This window comes from Anolis carolinensis, chromosome 4 (genome assembly GCF_035594765.1).
Source record: "Anolis carolinensis isolate JA03-04 chromosome 4, rAnoCar3.1.pri, whole genome shotgun sequence".
Lineage (NCBI taxonomy): Eukaryota > Metazoa > Chordata > Lepidosauria > Squamata > Dactyloidae > Anolis > Anolis carolinensis.
This window is the reverse complement of record NC_085844.1, coordinates 3383497-3409238: the sequence shown is the minus strand read 5'-3', so window position 1 is coordinate 3409238 and position 25742 is coordinate 3383497. Positions and strand designations below refer to the sequence as shown.

At 39.1% G+C, this 25742-nt stretch overlaps 1 protein-coding gene across 3 annotated transcripts in view; it reads left to right on the top strand.

Moving 5' to 3' along the window:
• Positions 1-25742, top strand: part of LOC100565407 (protein EFR3 homolog A) — a 72744-nt gene that overhangs the window by 7406 nt on the left and 39596 nt on the right. For 2 of the 3 annotated variants that reach the window (XM_062979908.1, XM_062979909.1), the window contains exons 2-10: positions 3077-3129; positions 10343-10357; positions 11887-11963; positions 14258-14385; positions 17647-17797; positions 21323-21444; positions 22403-22552; positions 22734-22871; positions 24596-24674. In XM_062979908.1, coding sequence (XP_062835978.1) covers positions 3120-3129; positions 10343-10357; positions 11887-11963; positions 14258-14385; positions 17647-17797; positions 21323-21444; positions 22403-22552; positions 22734-22871; positions 24596-24674 — 870 coding nt within the window. In that variant the 5' untranslated portion in view covers positions 3077-3119. The remainder of the gene's footprint in view (positions 1-3076; positions 3130-10342; positions 10358-11886; positions 11964-14257; positions 14386-17646; positions 17798-21322; positions 21445-22402; positions 22553-22733; positions 22872-24595; positions 24675-25742) is intronic. The other variant, XM_062979910.1, reaches the window with a different exon arrangement.

Genomic DNA, 25742 nt, shown 5'->3' with positions numbered 1-25742 from the left:
TAGGTGGTCTGTGGTTTGCTCTTCTCCACACTTGCATGCTGTGGACTCCACTTTGTAGCCCCATTTCTCTAGGTTGCCTCTGCATCTTTTGCTGCATCATCTGTTCAGCACCTTCCAAGTCGCCCAGTCTTCTCTGTGCCCAGGAGGGAGTCTCTCATCCGGCGCCAGCCACTGATTGAGATTGTGGGTTTTAGCCTGCCACTTCTGGACTCTCGCTTGCTGAGGTGTTCCTGCGAGAATCTCTGTAAATCTTAGAGAACTATTCCTTGATTTAAGGCATTGGCGTGCTGGCTGATACCTGAACAGGGGATGGGCCAGAGATGTCAATGCCTTGGTCCTTTCATTGCTGGCTGCTACTTCCTGGCAGATGTCATGTAGCGCGATGTGGGGCATAGACATCCTGTGATAATGCGCATCTCTCATTAAGAGCCACATCCACTATTTTAATGTGGTGAGGGGTATTTCACACTGGGCATGCATATTCAGCAGCAGAGCAGCAAAGCGCAAGGGCAGATGTCTTCACTGTGTCTGGTTGTGATACCCAAGTTGTGCCAGTCAGCTTTTGTATGATGTCATTTCTAGCACCCACTTTTTGCTTGATAGTCAAGCAGTGCTTCTTGTAAGTCAGGGCATGGTCCAGGGTAACTCCCAAGTATTTGGGTATGCTGCAATACTCCAGTGGGATTTCTTCCCAGGTATTCCTTAGATCTCGAGGTGCTTGTCTGTTTTAGATGGATTAGGGATCAGATCGCTTTCCCTGTAATAGGCAGTAAGAACATCTAAAACTTCAGAGAGCTTCTGTTCAACCCTTTCAAAGCTCCTTGTTTGGGCAGTGATGGCACGATGGTCAGCATAGATGAAACTCTCTGCTTTCTGGCAATGGCTGGTCATTTGTGTAGATGTTAGCCATTGTTGGAGCAAGCACGCTCAGCAGTGATACTGCATTGAAGGATAAGGACGGCATGACCGGCAGTTACAGCTTTTCTATAAGTTTGCAAGGAGGAGGATGCCAAACTTTGGGAAATGTACGAAAAGCCTGTGATAGGGTCGCCATAAGTTGGAAAGGGCTTGAAGACGCACTACAAAAATATGTCCTGCAGCCCCTTGTGAGCTGTTGGGTGCAGGTAACAATAATAATGTTTATTTATACTTTGCCTTTTCCCTCGTCGTATGGGAGAAAGCACAGTAGCAGAATGGAAAAAAAGCATTCATTGTTCTGTCTTTGAATAGTTCTGAGAATTAATAATGTTTGGCTTCCAGTTGAGCGTGTCAAAACTTGTTCTGGCAAGGAAGAAAACCTGTTCTCACTGAATAGACATAATCAATCACCTCCTCTTTTTTTGGACAATATTTGAGCTTCCTGTTGTAAAAAGTACACAATCATCAGAAACCCATGATCTTGCCTTATGATGCAACAGCTATAAAATTGGTTATATCCCTGTCTTAGAAATATCAGTATTTCTTATATTTTGGGAATAATTTGTCTCTATAACAGCTGGTATAAATAATATTTCATTTTTTGTTCTTCCTTTTACTCTGCCCAAATGAATTTTGCATCAGGAGGCCTTTTTTTGCTGAGAAGATGGCAATAGCACACTGTTTTGTCAGACAGCCCAATTAGAAATAATTAAATCCAGGGAAAGGCTTTCTTAAGAGCAGTCTTGTAAAAAGAATTGAATGTTTTATAACGTTGCTGATATAAAGCTGCTCTGTGGTTTTCTTACACCCAAAGCCCTTCATTTCAGTCACGTTCACTATTATCTGTGGTTTTTTGCATCCACACAAAGTCAGGAAATGTCTCCTATGAATATGGGAGTCAAAGTGTAATATTGGTTCTTACACAAGATATTTTATTAGCAAAAAAGGGAACCACTAGCTGTCATTCATGAGTAACATACAATGAATCAGCTTGTTGAATGATGAGAAATATTGCTTCTGACTCTTTCAATATGTTTAATCTCATTCTTCAGTATAAACAAATTGACGTGACAGTCATCAGAACTGGCAGAGCACAGTAATCACAGTCTGTCCCTGTCTTCTGATGCCAAACTCTTGCTTTACATTTAGGACTGGCAGTGAGTGATGGGTGTTGTAGTTCAAGATACCTGGAAGGTACCAAGCTGCAAATGGCTGATTTAGGATGATCTCTGGTTTACATTCATGTGGTTTATGTGACTGCTTATTTACTTGGGACGAAAATCCAGGCTGCCCCTGAGTTACAGATATCCGACTTACGAACAACTCTTACTTAACAGGGCTGAAACAGTAGAAAGTGAGAGGAATCTGCCCTTGGAAGGAAGGGAAATCCACTCCTGGAAGAGTCATTATCGGGGGATTAGATCTCTCCATTGAAGCTTTATCTCCAGTCCTTATTTCCACAACAAGCCAATTTTTCCAAAATCCAATTTTTACAGGGACAGAAAGCAAAGGAAATGCCACAGGGGTATCAACCCTTCCCTATACTATACCAATAGAAATAAGGTTGGGTCTAGCTGTGTTCTGATTTTAAATATCTCTTATAAAATTATTATTTTGCTATGTTGCATGTCCAGCACATACAGTAAAAAGTACCTGGGTGTGTTTCACGTTTTCAATATACATTTTTAGTGTCCCTGTACATCCTCACCAGTTTGACTAGAATCAGGTACCATTTACCAGGTACCATTTTGTAGAAATTCTCTTCAGGTCAAATGCTTAATTCTCTTGACCACATTATATCTCTTGAAGGTCCCCATCCGGCCTAACTCTGGACGTGATTTAAAATAATAAAATCATGCAATTGCAGAATCCGAAGAGAACTCCAAAGGCCATCTGGCCCAACCCCATTCTGCCAGGCAGGAAGACAGAACTAAAGTGCTTCAGAAAGATGCCCATCTATTTGTTGTCTTCCAAAGGCAAGATTCCACTGCCATATATTCTAATGATGATAAAGTTTTTACTAATGTTCTGATGGAATTTCTTTTCTTGTTATTTGAACTTACTCTGTTTCCTTTGTGACTTCAGTTGTGATATTTAAACAATTATTTGACCATTGAAATCACTTTCTCATGGCATTTTTCTTTTCTTTGTCTTGCAGTTCATCGCATGGTGGAAAATAGAATTGAAACTGTGCATGAAAGATGCCTGGCAGTAAGTGTAACAACCTGGTATTATTATTATTATTATTATTATTATTATTATTACCATGTTACTGTGTGTGCATGTGGTTGGGAAATAAGATTCATTTGCATTGAGGAGTTCTCACTTCCAGTCTTTGGAAATAATTACTTATGAAATCAGTGTATATAGTTCATCATGCCTGCAGACTTCTATTTCTCTCATTCTTGGAGGTTCTTCAGGGTTTTTGTTTCTTGGCTGGTATTTTCTGATGTATCCATCAGAATCACAATCTTTTTGAAAGAAAGACTCTTCTTTGAAGTGAAGCACTTCTTTTTGAAGCTCATCTCTCAGTGTGCAAGGAATGTTTGGTTGAGAAATACGAATTAGTTTTCTGTTCCAAGTATTCCTCTAAATCCTTTGTGTTTGAGAACCAGTGCTTCACTGTGATACATCAAAAGAACAATGTGTGTGTTAGATTTCTATATCCTTTCCTTTTCTGTGCCGCTGCTCTTCTTTTGCGAAGGGCCTGTTTTCATCTGTATCACTTCTGTTTGGGAGCGAATGAAAAATATAACAGCATGGAATTGAATACAGATGGCAAATGAAACATATATGGAAATGTTCAAGATGGATGCGTTGATGAAACGAATGTCAGATGATAGTTGAATGGTATTCAGTGATGGCTTTCATAAATGTTGCGGCCTCTCTTGCTTTGTGTGAAATTATTCTCAGAAATATCTTTCATACGGAGTTGATAAGCCGTGCCATATGCGCATTCATTCTGAGTCATTTTGTTCTGCTATAATCCTTGCAGCTTGCTTCAAGTCTTATCTTCACAATACAGATCTGAGTGTGCCAAGAATTTAGAATACATTTTGAAAGCTCAGCCTTCACAATTTGCAAAATACGAAATAGAGCCTTGTTGGGCTAACTAGAAGACATGATTAACCTTATACTAGCTTTGAAGTGGGTTCTTCAAACAGAGATAGTTGGGGAAAAAACTCATTCAAGCGAAACAAGTGACATTGTGGTAGTCACAGTTCTGTAAGTCTGTCTTTTAAGTTTCACGCTGCAGCTTTGGAAGGTAATCAATGCACTGTCCTCTTGTTGTTGCATCTGAGAATTACATCCATATACACAGAGTCTCGCTTATCCAACATAAACGGGCTGGCAGTACATTGGATAAGCGAAAATGTTGGATAGTAAGGAGGGATTAAGGAAAAGCCTATTAAATGTGAAATTACTTTACGATTTTACAAATTAAGCACAAAACATGTTTTAGAACAAGCCTGCCACTTGTTTGGGAGCATGACTGCACTTGCGTTGTTGTTGGGTGTTGCTGCTTAGAGAAACAGCTGTGGATCCTGGCAGGAGGCAGACTGTTGGATAATACAGAAAGTTGGATGAACGAAGGTTGGATAAGCGAGACTGTACTGTACCTAGAGGCCGATAGCTAATCCTTTCTAGCTATACTTTGCCCTCTTGTGGTAGCATTTGAGTACTGCATCCATATATACCTAGAGACTAATAGCTAATTCTTTCTATATACTGTTCTCTTATGGCTGTATCTGAGCACTGCATACATATATCCCTAGAGGCTGGTAGTTAAATCCTTTCTATTTATCCACTGCGCTCTTGTGGTTGTGTGATGTCTCATGGGCCTTGTAGTCCCGTTCCTAGTGCCATTGTGGCAGACGAAGAGGAAAACATGGGATTTACACCGTTTCAGCCAGAAATGGAGCCCCTGCACCTGCAGGATGTTTGCCCTCAAGAAGTTAGTCAAACAAGCCTTGGGCAGAATTCTCCCCCGTTTTCTAGAAAAGACAATTATAATAAAGATAGAGGCGCTAGGGAGGCGAATCGCCGAAGCGCCAGGATCGCAGCCAAACAATTAGCTGATTAGGTCTGCTTCCCTTGGGAAATTCTAAGGAGTCATGCATCTGGACAGAGTTGAGTTTCATTTCTAGTTCTCCAGGGAAAATGTCATTTCTGGCGGGAAGCGAGACCCTATTTAGGTGTTTTCCCGCGAAGGAAACCTTGCGGAGTCAATTCGTCAGCTTGAGGAGTAAGATCGTGTGTAGACTTCGTACTCCAGTTCCCTGTTTCCCGGACCAAGTTTCAAGCCGCCTTGTTTCACGGACCTTGCCACGGACCTAGTTCTTGTTCTTTGTTGCCTCGTATCAAGTCTTGCCTAGCCAAGTATCTAGTTGTTTTCCAGCCTTGTTGTCAAGCCTCCATGGACTAAAGACCTTGTCATCTCCCCACACTTTGCTTGGCAAAGTGTGTGTTTCGGTTATTGGATTATAACTTTGGACTCTAATATCTCATGTTGGACATTGTTTTCCTGGACTATATTTGACCTTTCCTGAAAGGTCTACTTCTGAACTATATTCTTCACTTGTTTTTATTGACTTTATATATTTCCTTAATAAAGATATTAGATAGAATCTGGTCTCTGCGCATGGTTATTGGTGCTCCGCAGCCTGGGTCCTGACAGGTTGCCTCTGAGTGCTGCAGAGATAGATTCCTAGAAGCCAGTAGCTAATCCTTTCTATCTATACATTGCCCTCTTGTGGCTGTCTCTGAGTGCTGCATTCTTGTCTATAGAGACTAATACCATGTTTCCCCGAAAATAAGACAGTATTATTTTTGTATTGTATTATTTTTGCTCCCAAAGATGTGCTAGGTCTTATTTTCAGGGGAATGTCTTATTTTTCCATGAAGAAGAATTCACATTTATTGTTGAACAAAAAAAAATGAACATTTATTATATACTGTACAGTAGCTGTCATCACAAACCAGCATAACCAGACAAACTGTGAATCCTATCAAGAATTTCTTGTTACTACCGTTATTTCCATGTACAACTGGTATGTACATTTACCAATCCTGCATGCTCTGGTGTTCTGTTTGGCAGGCGCTGGGCATGCTTCCAAACAAAAACTTTGCTAGGTCCTACTTTCGGGGGAGGCTTTATATTTAGCAATTCAGCAAAACTTCTACTAGGTCTTATTTTTTGGGGATGTCTTATTTTAGGGGAAACAGGGTAGCTAATACATTTTAAAGTTTTTATTTACAATATACACTGCCCTCCTGTGATTGCACCTGAGCATTGTATATATACATACATACCTAGAGGCCAATAGCTAATCCTTTCTATCTATACGCTGCCCTTTTGTGGTTGCACCTGAGCATTGTGTATATTTATATATACATACCTAGAGGCCAATAGAGCCCCGGTGGCGAAGTGTGTTAAAGCATTGAGCTGCTGAACTTGCAGACCGAAAGGTCCTAGGTTCAAACCCCGGGAGCGGTGTGAGCGCCCGCTGTTAGCTCCAGCTCCTGCCAACCTAGCAGTTCGAAAACATGCCAATGTGAGTAGATCAATAGGTACCGCTCCAGCGGGAAGGTAACGGCGCTCCATGCAGTAATGCCAGCCACATGACCTTGGAGGTGTCTATGGACAACGCCGGCTCTTCGGCTTAGAAATGGAGATGAGCACCAACGCCCAGAGTCAGACATGACTGGACCTAACGTCAGGGGAAACCTTTACCTTTTAGAGGCCAATATCTAATCCTTTCTATCTATATGCTGCCCTCTTGTGATTACACTTGAACATTGTATATATACATACATACCTAGAGGCCAATAGCTAATCTTTTCTGTCTATACGCTGCCCTTTTGTGGTTGCACCTGAGCATTGTATGTGTGTGTATATATATATATAGATATACACATACAGACACACAACCTAGAGGCCAATAGCTACCGTAATCCTATCTGTCAATACACTGTTCTCTTGTGGCTGCATCTGAGAGCTGCATCCATGTATGAAGAGGCCAGGAGATAATCCTTTCTATCTGTATATTGCCCTCTTGTGATTGCATCTTAGCACTGCATACATACATCCTTGCATGAATACATTTTGAGTCCTCGCCCCAAAATGGAGTGCTTTTCAGTTGAGACCTCACAATTATTTTAAGTTGGATAAAGAAGGGTGTCTGTGGGAAGTCTGGCCCAGATCCATCAATCCATGTAGGAGCCTTCGTGATACATATACCGCATCCATATATACATAAATATATGGATAAAGAATGCACTAAAAGAACAGTATGGATACTAAAAGAAGCAGAATTTTTGCTAATATATATTGTCAAAACTATACGCTTATTGTGTTGTCGAAGGCTTTCATGGTCAAAATCACTGGGTTGCTGTATGGCCATGTTCCAAAATTATATACACTTATTTTGGTGAAATCTTGCCCTTCCCAGAAGGCTCAGTCAAAAACTGCTCCAGCTCTTCCTACCCTTTGTTTCTCCTTTTAAATAACTCTTTCCATCTTTCACCCTGCACATATCAGTGCTATGATTCCTCAGTATCTGTCAGGGATGCATCCAGTGGTATCCTTTGTCGTTTAGGAAGTGGTTTTAAGAATATTCAGTCAAAAAGCTTTGGAATATCTCAAAATTCCACATCCTACTTTTCCAGAAGGCATTCCTAGGACAGTTTAAGTGGACTCATAGTGCTGTATTTATGTGCTGCAAACTGCCCCTTAGTTAGAGATGGTGATGATTTCATTTTATACATTTATAGCCTGCTTTAACAGAGAAAATAGGAGCAAGAAAGCCTCTGATAATACCTAGAAAATTCAGCGTTTTTGATAAAAAAAAATTCCAAACTTACCTGGCTGTTTCATTTTAGTGTTGTTACTTTTGAATTAAAAGTTTGCTGAAACTTGTTGACCCATTCTTCTTTGTTTGTAGCATAGGAACCACAAAATATCATTCTGTTTTCTCTTAACATAGTCTTGCTTAGGAACACATCCTCTTCACTAGCTCTCTGTATGCGCATAGAGTGTTTCTTGTTGGAGCTAAAAGTGCCAAAATCCAGGGCTGGAGACATATTATATTTATTATTTGTATGCACAATGCGGCATTGAATTTTGCCATAGTTTGTAAGCCGCTCTGAGTCCCCTTCGGGGTGAGAAGAGCGGGGTATAAATATAGCAAATAATAATAATAATAATTTTCAACAGGATGCACCTGTCTCTTCTTTGCAAGCAATTCGAGAGAGAGCTCTTAGCTCTTAGCTTGCAGGCAAGGTCTTTTCTTCTTAGCCAACCCTTATCTAAGCATCTCTAGATTCCTTTCTATCCATATTGGCTTCTGTAGCTGCGCGTTTCATTACCAAATGGGCAGACCAGGTTACCTGCCTGTCAGGTGCGATGGCCCCGGCCGCGTGACTTGACCTTGTGAAGGGAACTGGATACCTGAGGCTGGCGCTGGTTGGGAAGAGTCTCACCGAGGGCTTTCCGTTGCCTGCCCTGGGATCAGACCTCACTCAGCTTGGGCAGCAGGCAGGCAGGCAGGCAGGTGCAGGTGCAGAAAGGTGGAATCCCAGGAGCCAGGAGGAGCAAGATGAAGGCCTACGTAGCCCTTCCAGTCACTGAGCACGAAAAATCCTACGACTACAACCCCGCATGGGAGCCTGGCCCTTGTGTTTATCTGGGTAGGTCTTCAGTCCTCATGCCCCTCCTTCTCTTCCTCCTTCTTCTCTTTCTTGTCTGTCTCCCATCCTTCTCTTTCTCTTCTTCTTCTTCCTCCTCCTTTTTCTCTTCTTTTCCTCCTCTTCCTCCTTCTTTTCCTTTTCACTTTCTTCCTCCTTCTCTTCCTCCTTCTTCTCTTTCTTGTCTGTCTCCCATCCTTCTCTTTCTCTTCTTCTTCCTCCTCCTCCTTTTTTCTCTTCCTTTCCTCCTCTTCCTCCTTCTTTTCCTTTTCACTTTCTTCCTCCTTCTCTTCCTACTTCTTCTCTTTCTTGTCTGTCTCCCATCCTTCTCTTTCTCTTCTTCCTCCACCTCCTCCTCCTTTTTTCTCTTCCTCCTTCTTTTCCTTCTTGTCTTTTCCCCCTCCATCTGTTTCTCTTCTTTCTCTTCCTTCTTAATGTTCCTCCTTCTTCCTTTCCTTCTCCTCTTCCTTGTGCTTTCCTCCATCTCCTTCTCTTTTTCCTTCTCTACTTTTTCCTCTTCCTCCTTTTCCCTTTCCTCCTCCTCTTCCTCCTTCTTTCCTCCTCTTCGTCCTTTTTATCCTTCCTTTTCTCTCTCCTTCTTTCCCTTCTTTATTTTCCTCTACTATCTTTTTGTCTCCTTGTTTTTTCCTTCTTTCCCTTTCCTTCTCCTCTTCCTCCTTTCCTTCTCCTTCTCCTACTCCGCCTCCTCTTCCTTTCCTTTTCCTCCCCTTTCCTCCTCTTCCTCCCTCTTTTCCTTTTCACTTTCTTCCTCTTAGTTCTTCTCTTTCCTCCTCCTCCTCTTCCTTTCCTTTTCCTCTCCCTTTCCTCCTCTTCCTCCTTCTCTTCCTTATCTCTTTCCCCTTCGATCTCTTTCTCTTCTTCCTTCTTCTCCTCCTTTTCTTCCTTCTTTTCCCCTTTTGTTCCCCTCCTCCTCCTCCTCCTCCTCTTTTCCTCCTTCTTTTACTTTTCCCTTTCTTCCTCCTCCTCCTCTTCCTTCTCCTCCTTATTTTCTCCTCCAGCTCTTTCTATTCTTCCTTCTCCTACTTTTCTTCCTCCTTTCTCTTTCCTTCTCCTCCTACTTTTCTTCCTTCTTTCCCCCTTTCGTTCCCCTCTTCCTTCTCCTCCTCCTCCTCTTTTCCTCCTTCTTTTACTTTTCCCTTTCTTCCTCCTCCTCTTCCTTCTCGTTATTTTCCCCTCCATCTCTTTCTATTCTTCCTCCTACTTATCTTCCTCCTTTCTCTTTCCTTCTCTTCTTCCTTTTCCTTCTTTCCTTCTCCTCCCTCCTCCTGCTTTTCCTCCTCCTCCTATTTATTTATTTCCCTTTTATCTTTGAATGAGACACAAAACAGCTCACAACACTAAAAAGCAAGCCCTCACAACATATAAATATTAAAATAGAATTTGATATACAAGTCAATTAAAATCACTTGAACACTTAAAAGCTAATTGCATACCTTTCAGCATCCATCTGTTCTTCCTCCCTGTTCTATTGTCACTTTTTCTCTAAAATAACTTTGCAGTGCCAAAACTCTTCTCTTCACCTTTTGTTCATACAGTTATGTATTTTTTTAAAACAACTGATTTATTGCATAATTTCTTATTTGAAAGCATAAAGGTACGTAGTGCTACCACAAATCTCCTTTTCAAAACATTCACATGGAAAAATTGTGTGGCTCATCTTATGGCAGATGTGGTTTCAAGCCTCATCTTGTTTGTTTCTTTATCCATATTTCCCCAGACACTTACTCTCCAGGTAGATCTGCATTGTTGTTGTTGTGTGGAATGGTTGCTGGCATGTCACTATCTCTCTCTATATCTTGATGCCTATGTGTTTGACAAAATACAGTAAAGTCTCACTTATCCAAGGTTCTGGATTATCCAATGAATTTTTGTAGTCAATGTTTTCAATATATCATGATATTTTGGTGCTTAATTCGTAAATACAGTAATTACAACATAACGTTACTGCGTATTGAGCTACTTTTTATGTCAAATTTGTTGAATAACATGATGTTTTGGTGCTTAATTTGTAAAATCATAACCTAATTTGATGTTTAATAGGCTTTTCCTTAATCTCTCCTTATTATCCAAGATATTCGCTTATTCAAGGTTCTGCTGGCCCGGTTAGCTTGGATAAGTGAGAGTCTACTGTATATAATTTATAGCTATTGTGTACTTCACAGATTCTGAGACTGCAATTTCTGGAATGTTATAATTTGGCTACATAAATTTGGGACAAATCCAGGAAGATTTGTCTCAAATACAGGGACAAATCCTTTGATTCATCTGATAATAATAATAATAACTTTATTTATATCCTGCCCTATCTCCCTGTGAGGACTCAGGGTGGCTTACAACAAGCAGCGGCAAACATTCAATGTGGTAAGGTGCTAGCAAAACCAAGACAACCAAAGCCACACAAATCCAAAAACGTATCCAACATCCACATCAAAGTGATAATAAAGGCACTACCACAAATTAGACAATGACATAACAGAATTACATTTTCACACCTAAACATTAAGGTAATTCCTTCAACTCTTTCAAAAGAAAGTTTGCAAGTTTGTTTTTAGCTCTCTTCTGCAAAGAGTACAGCAGTGTACTAGTTGATTTTTTGAAGTGGCCTATAGATTTAATTATGACGGATTTAATTATGGATAGCAAGCTGTTCACTGGAGAGCACTGAAAATGTGCTGAGGACACTGGGAGATAGTGAGAGGAAGAGTTAAGACGTTTTTTTGAAAAAGCAGGGAAGCAAAAGATCAACTGGGAGTGTCCTGAACTGGGACATTGGCAGCATCTGGTTAATGAAACTGGGCCCTGGGTTCTGAAACTTTGAATTTTCTGCATGCGATATCCTTGCGGTGGCTTGCTATTTTTTTTTTGTTTGTATGTGTGTTGATTATATCTGAGGCTGAAAGTAGATACTCAAAGTGTGTGCTTAAGTATTTATGTTGCGTGGGAGTAGAGTTTCATCCTGTTACTCATTTGGCAGTGCATCCCTAAGCATGATCAATGATTTCAAATTGAAGTTGTGCAGTATCTTCAGGAGGCTCTCATTGTGACCTGGAATCTCTGCTCCATTCTTTGTACCATCAAAATTATGATTGCTGTTAATACTTATCAGAGCCATTTACCTATAAGATTCAATCCTGGTGGCATTTCAAATATGAGATTCAATTTTCAAAGCAAAGTCTCCATCTCCCAAGAGCTTGAGTCTCCTCATTGTGGTCTTTATTACAGTTGTTGTTGTTCCTATTATTATTTTCATTCTTATTGCAGGAGTTTGCTGCTGTTGTGCCGCTTTGCGCCCTCGTTATAAGCGCCTGGTGGATAACATATTCCCCGAAGACCCCAAAGTAAGCGAAGATTTGAAATATCTCCTCATAAGGCTTCCTAATTGTTCATTGTAAAAGTTCTGGCTTAGCAGTCCCACATTTCTGAATGCATATACCGTATATACTCGAATATAAGCCGACCCGAATATAAGCCGAGGCATCTAATTTTACCACAAAAAAACTGGGAAATCATTGACTCCAGTATAAGCCGAGGGTGGGAAATTTCAGAAATAAAAAATAGATACCAAAAAATTACATTAATTGAGGCATCGGTAGGTTAAATGTTTTGGAATATTACATAAAACTGTAATTTAAGATAAGATTGTCTAACTCTGATGAAATCATTATTCTCATCTTCTTCAATGTAAACGTGCTTATGTATCTTTTTAATCATAATATAGTTAAATAATACATGTAATTAATAATAATAAATACAGGAAAATAATACATGTAATAATAAATAGAGTAGAATAATAAATGTAATAATAATAATAATAATAATAATAATAAGATCAGAGTGAAATAATAAAACAGAGTAAAATAAATGTAATAGTAGCAACAATAATAGAGAAAAATAATAAATGTAATAATAGAGAAAAATAATAAATGTAATAATACCAATAATAATAGAGAAAAATAATAAATGTACCATATATTCTCGAGTATAAGCTGACCCAAATATAAGCCAACCAGGATCCTCACCCGAGTATAAGCCGAGGGGGGCTTTTTTATTCCTAAAAAGGGCTGAAAAACTAGGGTTATACTTGAGTATATACAGTATATAGTATACAAATCAAAAAATCTTAACACAACAGATGCTTATTGGTTTACTTTTGTTCTAAGTTCATCTTATAAAAATATTTCTGCTCTGCTTAAGGTAATCTTTCAGTACAGTATTTTCAGTACAGAGTTTCGATGTTCTCAGTTTTATATATATATTTAGTGTGTTTTGTCAGGGTTTTTGTATGTTATGATGTTTTTATTTTATTTTTATTTCTTTTTTCATTTTTATTCTTTATTTTATTTGTCATCATTTTGTTTATTAAGTTATAGTTAGGTTGTTTTTATTGTCTAATGTGCCTTGTCTTGATGTAAATTGTTTGTATGTTTTCTTTTGGCATTGAATTGTTGCCATAATAATAATAATAATAATAATAATAATAATAATAATAATAATAATAATAATAATTTGTTTTTATATCCCGCTCCCATCTCCCCCAGGGGGACTCGGGGCGGCTCACATGGGGAACAAGCCCAATGTCACATACAATGAACAATCATACATTAAAACTAATATAAACAATATAAACAATAAAACCATATGACAGCATAAAACAGGATAAAGCAGCAAATCAGAACAATGAGTCTGAACATAGTGCAATATATATAGAGGCAAAAATTATACAGGCTCAACATGTAAGGCTCAGGATAAAATATAGGGCGATCAGGAAGACAGTAATCTCATTTAAAAATAAAATCAACAAGAGAGGAACATCGATAAGTTACGAAGGCTGTGACAACTATATCTCTATACCCAGAGTCCCTTTGGGTAGAGAGGGCGGTCTATAAATAAAGTTTATTATTATTTATTTATTACACCTTAGCCCTCATTGGCGCAGCGGGTCAAACCACTGAGCTGCTGGACTTGCTGACCAAAAGGTTGGCGGTTGGAATCTGGGGAGCAGAGTGAGCTCCCGCTGTTAGCCCCAGCTCCTGCCAACCTAGCAGTTCGAAAACATGCAAATGTTAATAGATTGATAGGTACCACTTCTGCAGGAAGGTAATGGCACTCCCTGCAGTCATGCTGGCCACATGACTTAGGAGGTGTCTACGGACAATGCCGGCTCTTCAGCTTAGAAATGGAGATGAGCACCAACCCCCAGACACAACTAGACTTAATGTCAAGGGAAACCTTTACCTTTACCTTTTATTACACCTTCAAAGCCACACCCCAAATCCTAAGATCAGTATAACCCATGCAGTAGCAAATTGATACGAACTTGAATGGGTTTTCCTCACTGTCAGAGTCTCTTCTGCATTGAAAGAGAATCATTAGCTCTCTGAATGGCAGTTGGATGAGCTTTCTTTCAGAGCGCAATGACGTACAACCTGTCCAAAAAACAGGAGGGCCACAGGTTGTGCTGACCTGCTTCAGAGGGAATTTCAGAGCTGCAAATCCCCATGGAGAAGGTTATTTCATTTGATATGCATTGCATGTATTTAATTTAATTCAAGTGTACCATTTTAAGTTTACAACTCACATTGAAATCATGTTATTCTCAAATGTATCTTTCTGGGATCTTTCACCTGCTTAGGATGGCCTTGTCAAAGCCGACATGGAGAAGCTGACTTTCTATGCGGTCTCTGCCCCGGAGAAACTTGACCGAATTGGTGCCTATTTAGCTGAAAGGCTGAGCCGGGATGTTGTCAGGCACCGCTATGGGTAAGACCCCAATGCGTCTCTTAGCCATTTCAAATGCTTTATACCCATTTTTACCCTGAAATGGTATGTGTTACCAGCACTGACCTATGATTTAAAGCTACTTGGCTTTTTATTTTCCCTTGGAAGCGGATAAGAAGCTCAATGTGTTGTCGAAGGCTTTCATGGCCGGGATCACAGCGTTGTTGTATGTTTTCCAGGCTGTATGGCCATGTTCCAGAAGTATTCTCTCCTGACGTTTTGCCCACATCTGTGGCAGGCATCCTCAGAGGTTGTGAGGTATAAGGGATAAGAAGCTCCCACAGCAGACAGACAGGATTGTGTTTATTGTTCGGAAATGTGTGGGCTCTCTTTCCTCCCAAGCTGTCAATGCACCACACATCATGAGTACTGATAAGTGGGCAAAGGCACTTAGGAATAATGTTTTAGGAAACTTGGAAGTATGACAGTCAGCCTTGAAAAAGCAGCTGGGGTTTGCCTCTGGATCTGTTGCTAGATTCAACAGCCTATACAACAGTTGTTAGAGCTGTTTCTTTCTTAGAGCTGAAAGATCTAGGACAGGGAGCCATGGATTCGAATTGCAGGAAGAAAGATTCCATCTCAATATTGGGAAGAACCTTTTGATGGCAATAGATGTTTGGAAGTCTGGCAGAGCCCCCTCCTCTGAAGGTTTTTAAGCGGAGGCTGGATGGCCATCTGTTGGGCGGGCTTTGATTGTCCTTTCCTGCCTGGCAGAATGGATAGCCCTTAGAGTCTCAAGGATTCTATGATTCTATGATCTGAAGATGGTGGTGCATGCGCTGGAAGCCTCAAGGCTGGACTTCTGCAATGTGCTGTACATTAGGCTCCATCTGTACCAGGTTTGGAAATGTGCAGTTAATATAAAACATGGCAGCGAGGTAGGTTAGTGGTACATCTAGGAGTGAGCATATTACACCAATATTGAAATTGTATTGTCTAAGGCTTTCACGGCCAGAATTACTGGAGTGTTGTATGGTTTCCGGGCTGTATGGCCGTGTTCTAGCAACATTTTCTCCTGACATTTCGTCTTCATCTTTGGCTGGCATTTTCAGAGGATCTGATACCGTGTTTCCCCGAGAATAAGACAGTGTCTTATATTAATTTTTGCTCCCAAAGATACTCTAGGTCTTATTTTCAGGGGATATCTTATTTTTCCGTGAAGAAGAATTCACATTTATTGTTGAACAAAAAAATGAACATTTATTGTATACTGTACAGTAGTTGTCATCACAAACCAGCATAACCAGACAAACGGTAACCCTATAAAAAATTTCTTGTTACTACAATAATTTCCATGTATAACACTCTATGGTACGTACATTTACCGATCCTGCATGCTCTGGTGTTCTGTTCATTGGGCATGCTTCCAAACAATTTTTTTTTGCTAGGTCTTATTTTCAGGGGAGGCCTTATATTTAGCAATTCAGCAAAACCTGTACTAGGTTTTATTTTCTGGGGATGTCTTATTTTAGGGGAAACAGGGTGGTAGTAGTGGAGTATATTCAATGCTTTACTATCCTCAGATCCTCTGAAGATGCCAGCCACAGACGAAACATCAGGAGAAAATGCTGCTAGAACATGGTCATTTAGTCTGGAAACCACACAACACCCCAATATTGAAATTGCTCTGCTGGCTGCGAGTTAGTTTCCAGGCAACGTGCAAAGTGTTAATCATTACCTTTAAAGCCTTACATGATTTTTGTCCAGGTTACTTATGGGATTGGCTCCTCCCATGTTATCAACCCCATTATACCCATTTACTCTGGGGGACGTTTATTCCAGTCAGCTGAAGATGCTGTCTGAATTTAAAATAGCAGTAAGGACCAGTCTCTTCTGGCAGGCCCTTTCAAAATGATTTTAAATTATGTATTGGTTGTATTAATATATGTATTGGTTGCACATATTATTTTGAACTGATGTTTTAACTCAGTTCTGTATTGTGTGCTTTTAAGTGAGCATATATTTATTTATTTGCCCCATTTATACCCTGCCTTTCTCACCCCAAAGGGGACTCAAGGTGGCTTACACATGGCACAATTCGATGCCCCAAAACACATATAAAATTAAAGCTTAAAATATTAAATATTTAAAATTAAAACATAAAATTTTCAAACATTACAACAGTTAAGAATCACGCCATCCAAAAAATCGTGGTCTAAAGCCATTCCGAGGTCATATAATACGTATATGTTGTATTTTGATATACTGTATATATTCAAGTATAAGCCTAGTTTTTCAGCCCTTTTTTTAAGACTGAAAAAGCCCCCCTCAGCTTATACTCGGGTGAGGGTCCTGGTTGGCTTATATTTGGGTCAGCTTATACACTAGACTGTATGGTACATTTATTATTTTTCTCTATTATTGTTGCTACTGTTACATTTATTTTACTCTATTTTTATTATTATTGTTAATACATTTATTTTTTCGCTCTGATATTATTATTATTATTACTATTATTATTGCATTTATTATTTTACTCTATTATTACATGTATTATTTTACTCTATTATTATTAAAAGGATATATAAGCACATTTACATTGAAGAAGATGAGAATAATGATTTGATCAGAGTTGGACAGTCTTATCTTAAATTTGAGCTTTATGTAAATATTCAAAAACATTTAACCTATTTATGCCTGAATTAATGTAATTTTATTGGTATCTATTTTTATTTCTGAAATTTACCACCATCGGCTTATACTGGAGTCAATGTTTTCCCAGTTTTTTTGTGGTAAAATTAGGTGTCTTGGTTTATATTCGGGTCGACTTATACTCTAGTATGTACAGTATTTATTCCCTGCCTTGATCTGTGGGGAGAGGTGGATAAGAAAGGATGATGATGATGATGATACAATTATAGAGTTGGAAGATACCCCAAGGGCCATTGAGTCCAACCCTATTATTTTACTAAGCAGGAATACACTATCAAAACCCTCCTGACAGATGGCCATCCAGCTCTGCTTAAAAAAAAAAAACTCCAGAGAAGGGGACTCCAATGGATTCCCATGCAGCATATTCAGTTGCCAAACAACTCTTTCCATTGGAAAGTTTATTCCTAATATTTAGATGGAAACTTTTTTCCTGCAATTTGAATCCATTGCTCCATCGTTCCCTAGACTCTGGAACAGCAAAAAAAGAAGCGTATCCCCTCCTCAGTATCACATCCTTTTTAATATGTAAATGTGGATGATGATGATAATGACAGCCTGCTTTTACCTGTCTTGTTTTCATTTGGCTCTCAGGTACGTCTTCATTGCCATGGAAGCCCTGGACCAGCTGCTCATGGCTTGCCATTCTCAAAGCATCAAGCCCTTTGTGGAGAGCTTCCTGCACATGGTGGCCAAGCTGCTGGAGTCCGGAGAGCCCAAGCTGCAAGTGTTGGGGACCAACTCGGTGGGTGAAAGTGCTCCGTGGAGGCAATTGTGCCTTGATGGTAGCTTTGGGAAGAAGGCGGTATGGCATGGGCAGACAGGAACAACCTTATCCGCCAGCACCCGGCTGTAGAACCTTCCTGGTTAGCTGCATTGGCCATTGCCTGTATGCATGCCATAGATTATGCAAAGAGAAACAGGAGCTGGCAATCCATGTTCACTCCCTAGCAATGTAGTTAAGCTGTAGTTCAGAAAAGATGGAATATATCCAGAGGAAAGAGATCCAGATGGCTGTTTATGTGGACACCAAAAGCCTTATGAGGAATGGCTTGAGTAATACAAGTTGAGTATCTCTTATGTTAAATACTTGGGACCAGAATAATAATAATAATAATAATAATAATAATAATTATTATTATTATTATTATTATTATTATTATTTTATTATGACACAGCGAACAAGATAGACATGCTGGATTTCGTATCACAAAATCACAAGTCAAACACTTCCCAAGTGTCTAGGACTCTGTGATGTATTTTCGGATGATGCGTGCAGATCCCAGTAGAGTGGCCTTTTGCAGTTGGCAGATCGTAATTTTGTCAATGCCTATTGTTTCCAAATGCCGGCTGAGATCTTTTGGCACGGCACCCAGTGTGCCCATCACCACCGGGACCACCTGCACTGGTTTCTGCCAGAGTCTTTGAAGTTCAATCTTGAGGTCCTGATAGCGGCTGAGTTTTTCCTGTTGTTTTTCGTCAATGCGACTGTCACCTGGGATGGCGACATCAATGATCCAAACCTTTTTCTTTTCCACAACTGTGATGTCTGGTGTGTTGTGTTCCAGAACTTTATCAGTCTGGATTCGGAAGTCCCACAGTATCTTTGCGTGCTCATTTCCCAATACTTTTGCATGTTTGTGATCCCACCAGTTCTTTACTGCTGGGAGGTGGTACTTGAGGCATAAGTTCCAATGAATCATTTGGGCCACATAGTTGTTCCTCTGTTTGTAGTCTGTCTGTGCGATTTTCTTACAGCAGCTGAGGATTATAATTATTATTGTTATGTTTATTATTATGTTTATTTACATCCTGCTTTTCTCTCCATAAGGACACTCAAAGCAGCTTACATTACTTCAATACCTTTTAAAATATACAAATATTAAAACAGAATTAAATATCATTAAAATTAAAAACAATTCAGTTAAAAAACATTAAAACGTATTGAAAACTAAAAGCCACAGAATTGTTTTGGATTTCAGATTTTATTTCTGAATTTGCATACAGGTGGAACATGCTACCTGCAAATTTTTTGAGAGTCTCCTTTAGAGGCTTTAGAGGCCTCTGTCAGGAGGGATTGGATGGTGAATTTTGGGGGTCTCCTCTTAGGACTCTTTATATGTATATACTAAGATGTCTTGGAGGTGCATATGCCATCTTGAATGCATAACCTGAAGGTCATTTTATGCAATATTTTATAGGATTTTTGTTCATGAAACAAAAGTTTGCATCTGTTGAACCAACAGAAAGCAACTAATTCACTATCTTGCACACCTGTGAGAATTTCAGAGTCATTCCGAGTTCCAAATAAGGGATATTCAATCTGTAATTTTGCTCTTTTTGTGTGAGTGTGAATTAACTCTTGCCAGGATTGTGTCCCATTGGATGATAAGCCCAGAAATGTATTTACATTCTTCAGCAGATATGGGCAAGTCTTTAAATAGAATCTTGATGTGTGCAGAAGGCATTCTGTCACGCCTTCATGGCTGCTGCATTAGTGATGAGCGTATCATGGGCTTCGGTAGCCTGATCGTCATGCTAGCTGCATGATACAGTTTCACAGGAACTTGGTTTCCCAGAGGCTCGATTTAGGAGGAAGCAAACCCTACAAACAGCAAAAATGTGGCATTAAGATCATTCTTGGTGTGTATCAACCTCTTTCCTCAGTCAGGTGGATGGGATTGATCTGAGAACAGAGCTTTGGGAACCCAGTTAGATTAAGAATTTATGTTCATAGACTCCTACAGTTGGAGGAGACCTCAAAGGCCATCCAGTCCAACCACCTTCTGCCAGGCAGGAAGACACCATCCAAACCTTTCCAACAGATGCCCATCCTACCTCCAAAGAAGAAGATTCCCCCAGACTCCCAGGCAGCAGCATATTTCATGGTTGAACAGTTCAGGGGGAAAATCCTGATATTCAGCTGGAATCTCTTTTCTTACCATTTGAAAACTTTGCTCCATTGTGTCTTACTCTTGAGATCAGGGCTTCTTACTTTTTTCCACTCACAATCCCTTTCCCCCCTAGGAATTTTTTATGTGACTCCCAGATATACAGGTTTATAAGATAGGTGTAAAATGCAAACATTTAGCATTTGCAAGGCTTGCTAAACAGGCTGGTTTTCCTTTTCGTGAAGTACTGCTGAAGCATTTTCTGCAGTAAACACCAACCATGGTTGCGTAAGATTTGTGTAAATAGATAGCCTTCAGAAACATTTTGCTGTTGCAAAATTGATCATGCTAATGATGATAAAACCCTGTATGGTTCTTGGATCCTTTCTCCTGCAGCAATGATGGGCAACCTTTTGCACTTAGTGTGTCAAAATTCACCCAAAAACCTAGCATGACTTGGGTGGTGTGTCACTTCGAGAAAAAAACCATAATTTCACAATATATATAGTTTAAATAACAAAAATATATAATTGTAATATATAACTGTATTTTAATAAATCAAAAACTTATTTACTACCATTATTTCCATGAACAACAATCTATGGTACCTCTTGCAATTTCCACGCTGATTTCTCTCTATTGTAGTTTCAGTGTAGTCATGAATAATGAATAATATAATAATATAATAATAATAATTAATAATATACTATAATAATAATAGAATAATATAATGACATACATATATATTGTTTGTGTGTGTGTGTGTGTGTGTGTGTGTGTATATATATATATATATATATGTGTGTGTGTGTGTGTGTGTAATGTTCATAATTCCCATGGAGTAAACTCCAAAACCACTGGACCAAATCACACCAAATTTGGCCACAAAAGACATTAGTCATCCAATCAATCTGCTTGCGGCAGCGTGTCAGCAAAAATGGCTAGGTGTGTCAGTGCTGACATGCATGTCATAGGTTGGCCATCACTGTCCTAGAGAAACTTTCTAGTTCTTGTATTGACTGCTGAAGACTTTTTGTTTATTTGTTTTGGACTGTGGCTATTTATAAAGGAAAGCCTTTTCATGGTGTATTCTGCTGCTTTAATTCCATGCTTTTAGGGAATATGTTTTAAATTGCTGCTAATTCTTAACAGTTTAATTCTATTTTACATTTTAGTATGTATTTACTGACATGTTTTAATTTTTGTAAGTCCCTTTCAAGTCCAAGTTTTGGGAGAAAAGGCAGATATGAATAAATAGGAATTTTAACAATTTTGGGGACTGGTAGATGCTAGGTGTCAGCTTATTTGTGTTCCCTGGAGATGATTGTTGTTATTATTATAATACCACTGCCATCATCATTGTTCCTCTTCTCCCGCAGTTTGTGAAATTTGCGAACATTGAGGAGGACACGCCTTCCTACCACCGCCGCTATGACTTCTTTGTATCGCGCTTCAGTGCCATGTGCCATTCGTGCCACAGTGACCCGGAAATACGGAACGAGTAAGTCACTATTTCTTTGTTTCATTTGCATCACTTCCTTTTCCTTAGAGACCGTACGGATAAACGTTGGGATGTAAATCAGATTAGTAACAGCAGTTGTAATATTTAGATCAGGAATGGGCAAAATTTGGTCCTGCGGGTGTTTTGGTCTTCAGCTCCCACAATTCCTAACAGCTGGTAGGCTGAAGTCCGAAACACCTGGAGGGCCGAAGTTTGCCTATGCCTTCTGTACTGTATATCTGTGTATAAATGTTTGTTCCTGATTCTCAGTCATCAGGGACACAACGGCTGTCTTAGTCTGGGATATGTCAGTATCCAAAGGAACCTTGTAGCACACTTGAAACTAAGTGAGAGAAAGAAGTTTATTTATTTATTTACTACATTGATATCCCGCCCTTCTCACCCTCAAGGGGACTCAGAGCGACTTACAAATAATATTTACATACAGTGTATTATATCACTAGCACAGCACAACACTAGCACTATATACCAGCATATTGCACCACACCACTATACTGTAATATTACTAGTAATATTACATGTAATAAAAAATATCCTTAATATTATTATATTGTATTATTAGTAGTATTATATAGCATTATATTATATTATATTATTATCAATATTACATGTATATACAATATATTAATTATTAATTATTATTGTAAGTTATATTGTATATTATATACAATGTTATATATATACATACATATACATATATATTATATAATATATTATATACATACAATATATTATTTATTATATGTAATAATAAACTTTATCTTACAAAGTTGGTATCAGAAGCTTTCATAGTCTCTTTCCTTAGATGTATGGCTTCAGACATTGGCTTTGCCAGCCCAGCTGCCATTTGGCCAAATCCACCTCCAGGCCTTCTGTTCCCACTCTTTTTCTTCCTTCCGTCTTTTCATTAAAATGTCACTGCTATTCCTGCCACCAGGATCCGGATTGCTGGGATCAGAGGCATCCAGGGGGTGGTTCGCAAAACGGTGAACGACGAGCTCCGGGCCACCATCTGGGAGCCTCAGCATATGGACAAGATCGTTCCCTCATTGCTTTTTAACATGCAGAAGATAGAAGATGCTGACAGGTTAGCGCATCCCTCACATAAATGTTCCTTTTCTATCTCCAAGCATTTTTCTCTTTCTGGAAGTTGAAGTCCAAAACGCCTGGAGGGCCAAAGTTTGTTCATGTCTGGTCTAGACCACATAGTATTTGAAGCCGTGGGCTTAAACCCGAAGGGTTCCTACCAAGTCTGTTTTCCCTTCCAGCCGGAATGGGCCACCTGCATCTCCAACGGGAGGCGATAAAGAGGAGGATCCGGCTTATCTGGCGGAGAACTGTTTCAGAGAACTGCTGGGTCGCGCAACCTACGGGAACATGAACCACGCAGTCAGGCCAGTCTTTGCGTGAGTAGGAAAGCGCCAACGTCTTCTGGAGTTTGGCGGAGTCTGATTTCCCAATTACTACTTAAACAGTCTGTGCCTGCAAGTTAGAAACCAGTCTGGAACATCTGATTATTATCAAAAAATACCGGAGGCCGCATGGTGTACTGGATGGAGGATAGATCTGCATCTAGTTAGCACCCGGCTCTCCAGCCAGATGGCTCTGAAGTTTTTTTTGGTTTTTTTTTTACAAATTTTTATTTTTTAAAACACAAAAAAACATACCATAGACATACAAAACATTTACAATTTCCACCACCAACACGAGGATTGTTTTCTTTTTACATATTAATTTCTTTGTGAGACAATCTTTATATCTTTATCTTTATCCATTTTCATCCTATATACTATATAACATTTGTATCTTATTTCTTATGGCTTGATCTCTGGATTGATTCATGATATAGTTCTTTACCCTTGTTCATCTTTCTTCCATTTCTCTTTTTCTATTTTCATTAGTTTTTACAACATTTAGTTTCACATTCATAATTTCAAATTCCATTTGCTCCACCATATATTGGTACCATTTACTTACTGACCATTTTGATTTATCTTTCCACCCTAATACTATTACTGCTTGTGCACATTCAATTATTGCTTATTTCCCTTTTATTTCCCGTTTCCTCTCTTTTCCCTAATACTGCTATTTCCTTTGTTATGACCCACTCATTTCCTAGTATGGCTCTGAAGAGATTGCTTCATTTTTTTTCTTTGGAGTTCATAGAATTTTGAATAACTTCATTGTCATTGTACATCGTACAATGATATTAAATGTCTTCCCCAATGCATATTATATACAGTAGAGTCTCACTTATCCAACATAAACGGGCCGGCAGAACATTGGATAAGCAAAAATATTGGATAATAAGGAGGGATTAAGAAAAAAGCCTATTAAATATCAAATTACATTATGATTTTACAAATTAAGCACCAAAACATCATGTTTTACAACGAATTGACAGAAAAAGCAGTTCAATACACAGTAATGTTATGTAGTAATTACTGTATTTACGCATTTAGCACCAAAACATTGCAACATTCACTACAAAAACATTGACTACTAAAAGGCAGACTGCATTGGATAATACAGAACTTTGGATAAGTGAAGCTTGGATGGATAAGTGAGACTCTACTGTATGTACAAATTATGAAACAAAGCACCCATCCTCCCACATTCTAATTACTATTGCACAACCCCTCATGCCAGTGTAAAGTTCAATATATACAGTCACAGCTCTTAGATAAAAGCTATCTCTTAGCCTATTTGTCCTTGTTCATATCCTCCAATCCCATCTGCCAAATGGTAACAATTTAAAAAAAGAATACCCAGAGTGAGATTGATCCTTCAGAATATTTACAACTTTTTTAAGGCAGGGAACAAGTGGGGTACCATATGTGCTCGTGTATGCTTCAACCTCATATGTCGAAAGCAAGATTTGGATTTTGTTATGACCCATGGATAAATCAAGGGTCATTCTGCAGAAAAGAGAGCACATAATAACAACAACAACATTTATCACCCACCTCTCCTTTCACCTTGAGGCTGGACACAACATAGTTAAATAAATCTATAAAATCATATATTAAAGCATAGTTAAAATGTAACCTGGTGGCGCAGAGGGTTAAACCACTGGGCTACTGAACTTATTTAATAAACTAAAATGCTTATTTTTTTCTTGTTTCAACAGACATTTGGGGCATCACAAGCTGTGGGATCCCAATGAATTTGCTGTTCATTGCTTCAAAATCATTATGTACTCCATCCAGGTAAGTGAATTCTGCCCCGACATCATAATTAAACAAAACCACTTTAGTAAATTAGGATTTGGGTGGAAGGATGGCTGGAATGGGCACAATTCTCTTTGTTGAGTTGCAACACTAGAGGGAAATAAGTGGTTTTTCTTTAAGCTTATGTTATTCTTTCTTCCAGCTCTGTATTCTTTTCCCCATTTTGGTCATGTGACTTTTCTAAGATGATTGTGCAGGACAGAGATGCATGTGGTGTCTTCTGTGCAGCATCTATGACTGTGACTTGGTTATTATAATTTGAGATTATAACTTCATTATCCCTTTCCCAAAATGTTTGGAACTAGCACTGTTTTGGAGGTCATATTTTTGGAGATTTTGGAATATTTGCATGCACATATAAGCGGGGAGGTGTCCAGAGGAGAGTGACCAAAATGGTCAAAGGTCTGGAAGCCATGAATTTCTGCGAGAGCTGGGGATGTTTAGCTTGAAGAAGAGAAGGTGAAGAGAAGACAGGATATTTGGGGGCGGGGGGGGGGGGGGGGGGGAGTCAAATGAAAGAGGGAGCCAGGCTGTTTTCTGCTCCAGAAACGGAGCCATGGATTCAAACTCCAGGAAAAGAGATTCCTCTTGAACATTAGTTTCATATACATCCTACACACTGGTCTGAAGGGAATTTATACGCAATGCTGTATTTACTTGAGTCTAATGCAGGGGTCCCCAAACTTTTGAAGCAGAGGGCCGGTCTACAATCCTTCAGACTGTTGAGGGGCCGAATTATCATTTGAAAAAAACAAAACAAATTCCTATGCATACTTCACATGTCTTATTTGTAGTGCAACAACAACAACAACGACGAAAAAACAATAAAATAATTAAAAATGAAAACGATTTTAACCAACATAAACATATCAGGATTTCAATGGAAAGTGTGGGCCTGCTACTGGCCAATGAGATAGTCAAGTTAATTAGGATTGTTGTTGTTGTGTGCCTTCAAGTCATTTCAGACTTTGGCCGAGCCTAAGTGTAAAATTAATTATTTATTTACTGCATTTATTTACTACATTTATATCCCACCCTTCTCACTCG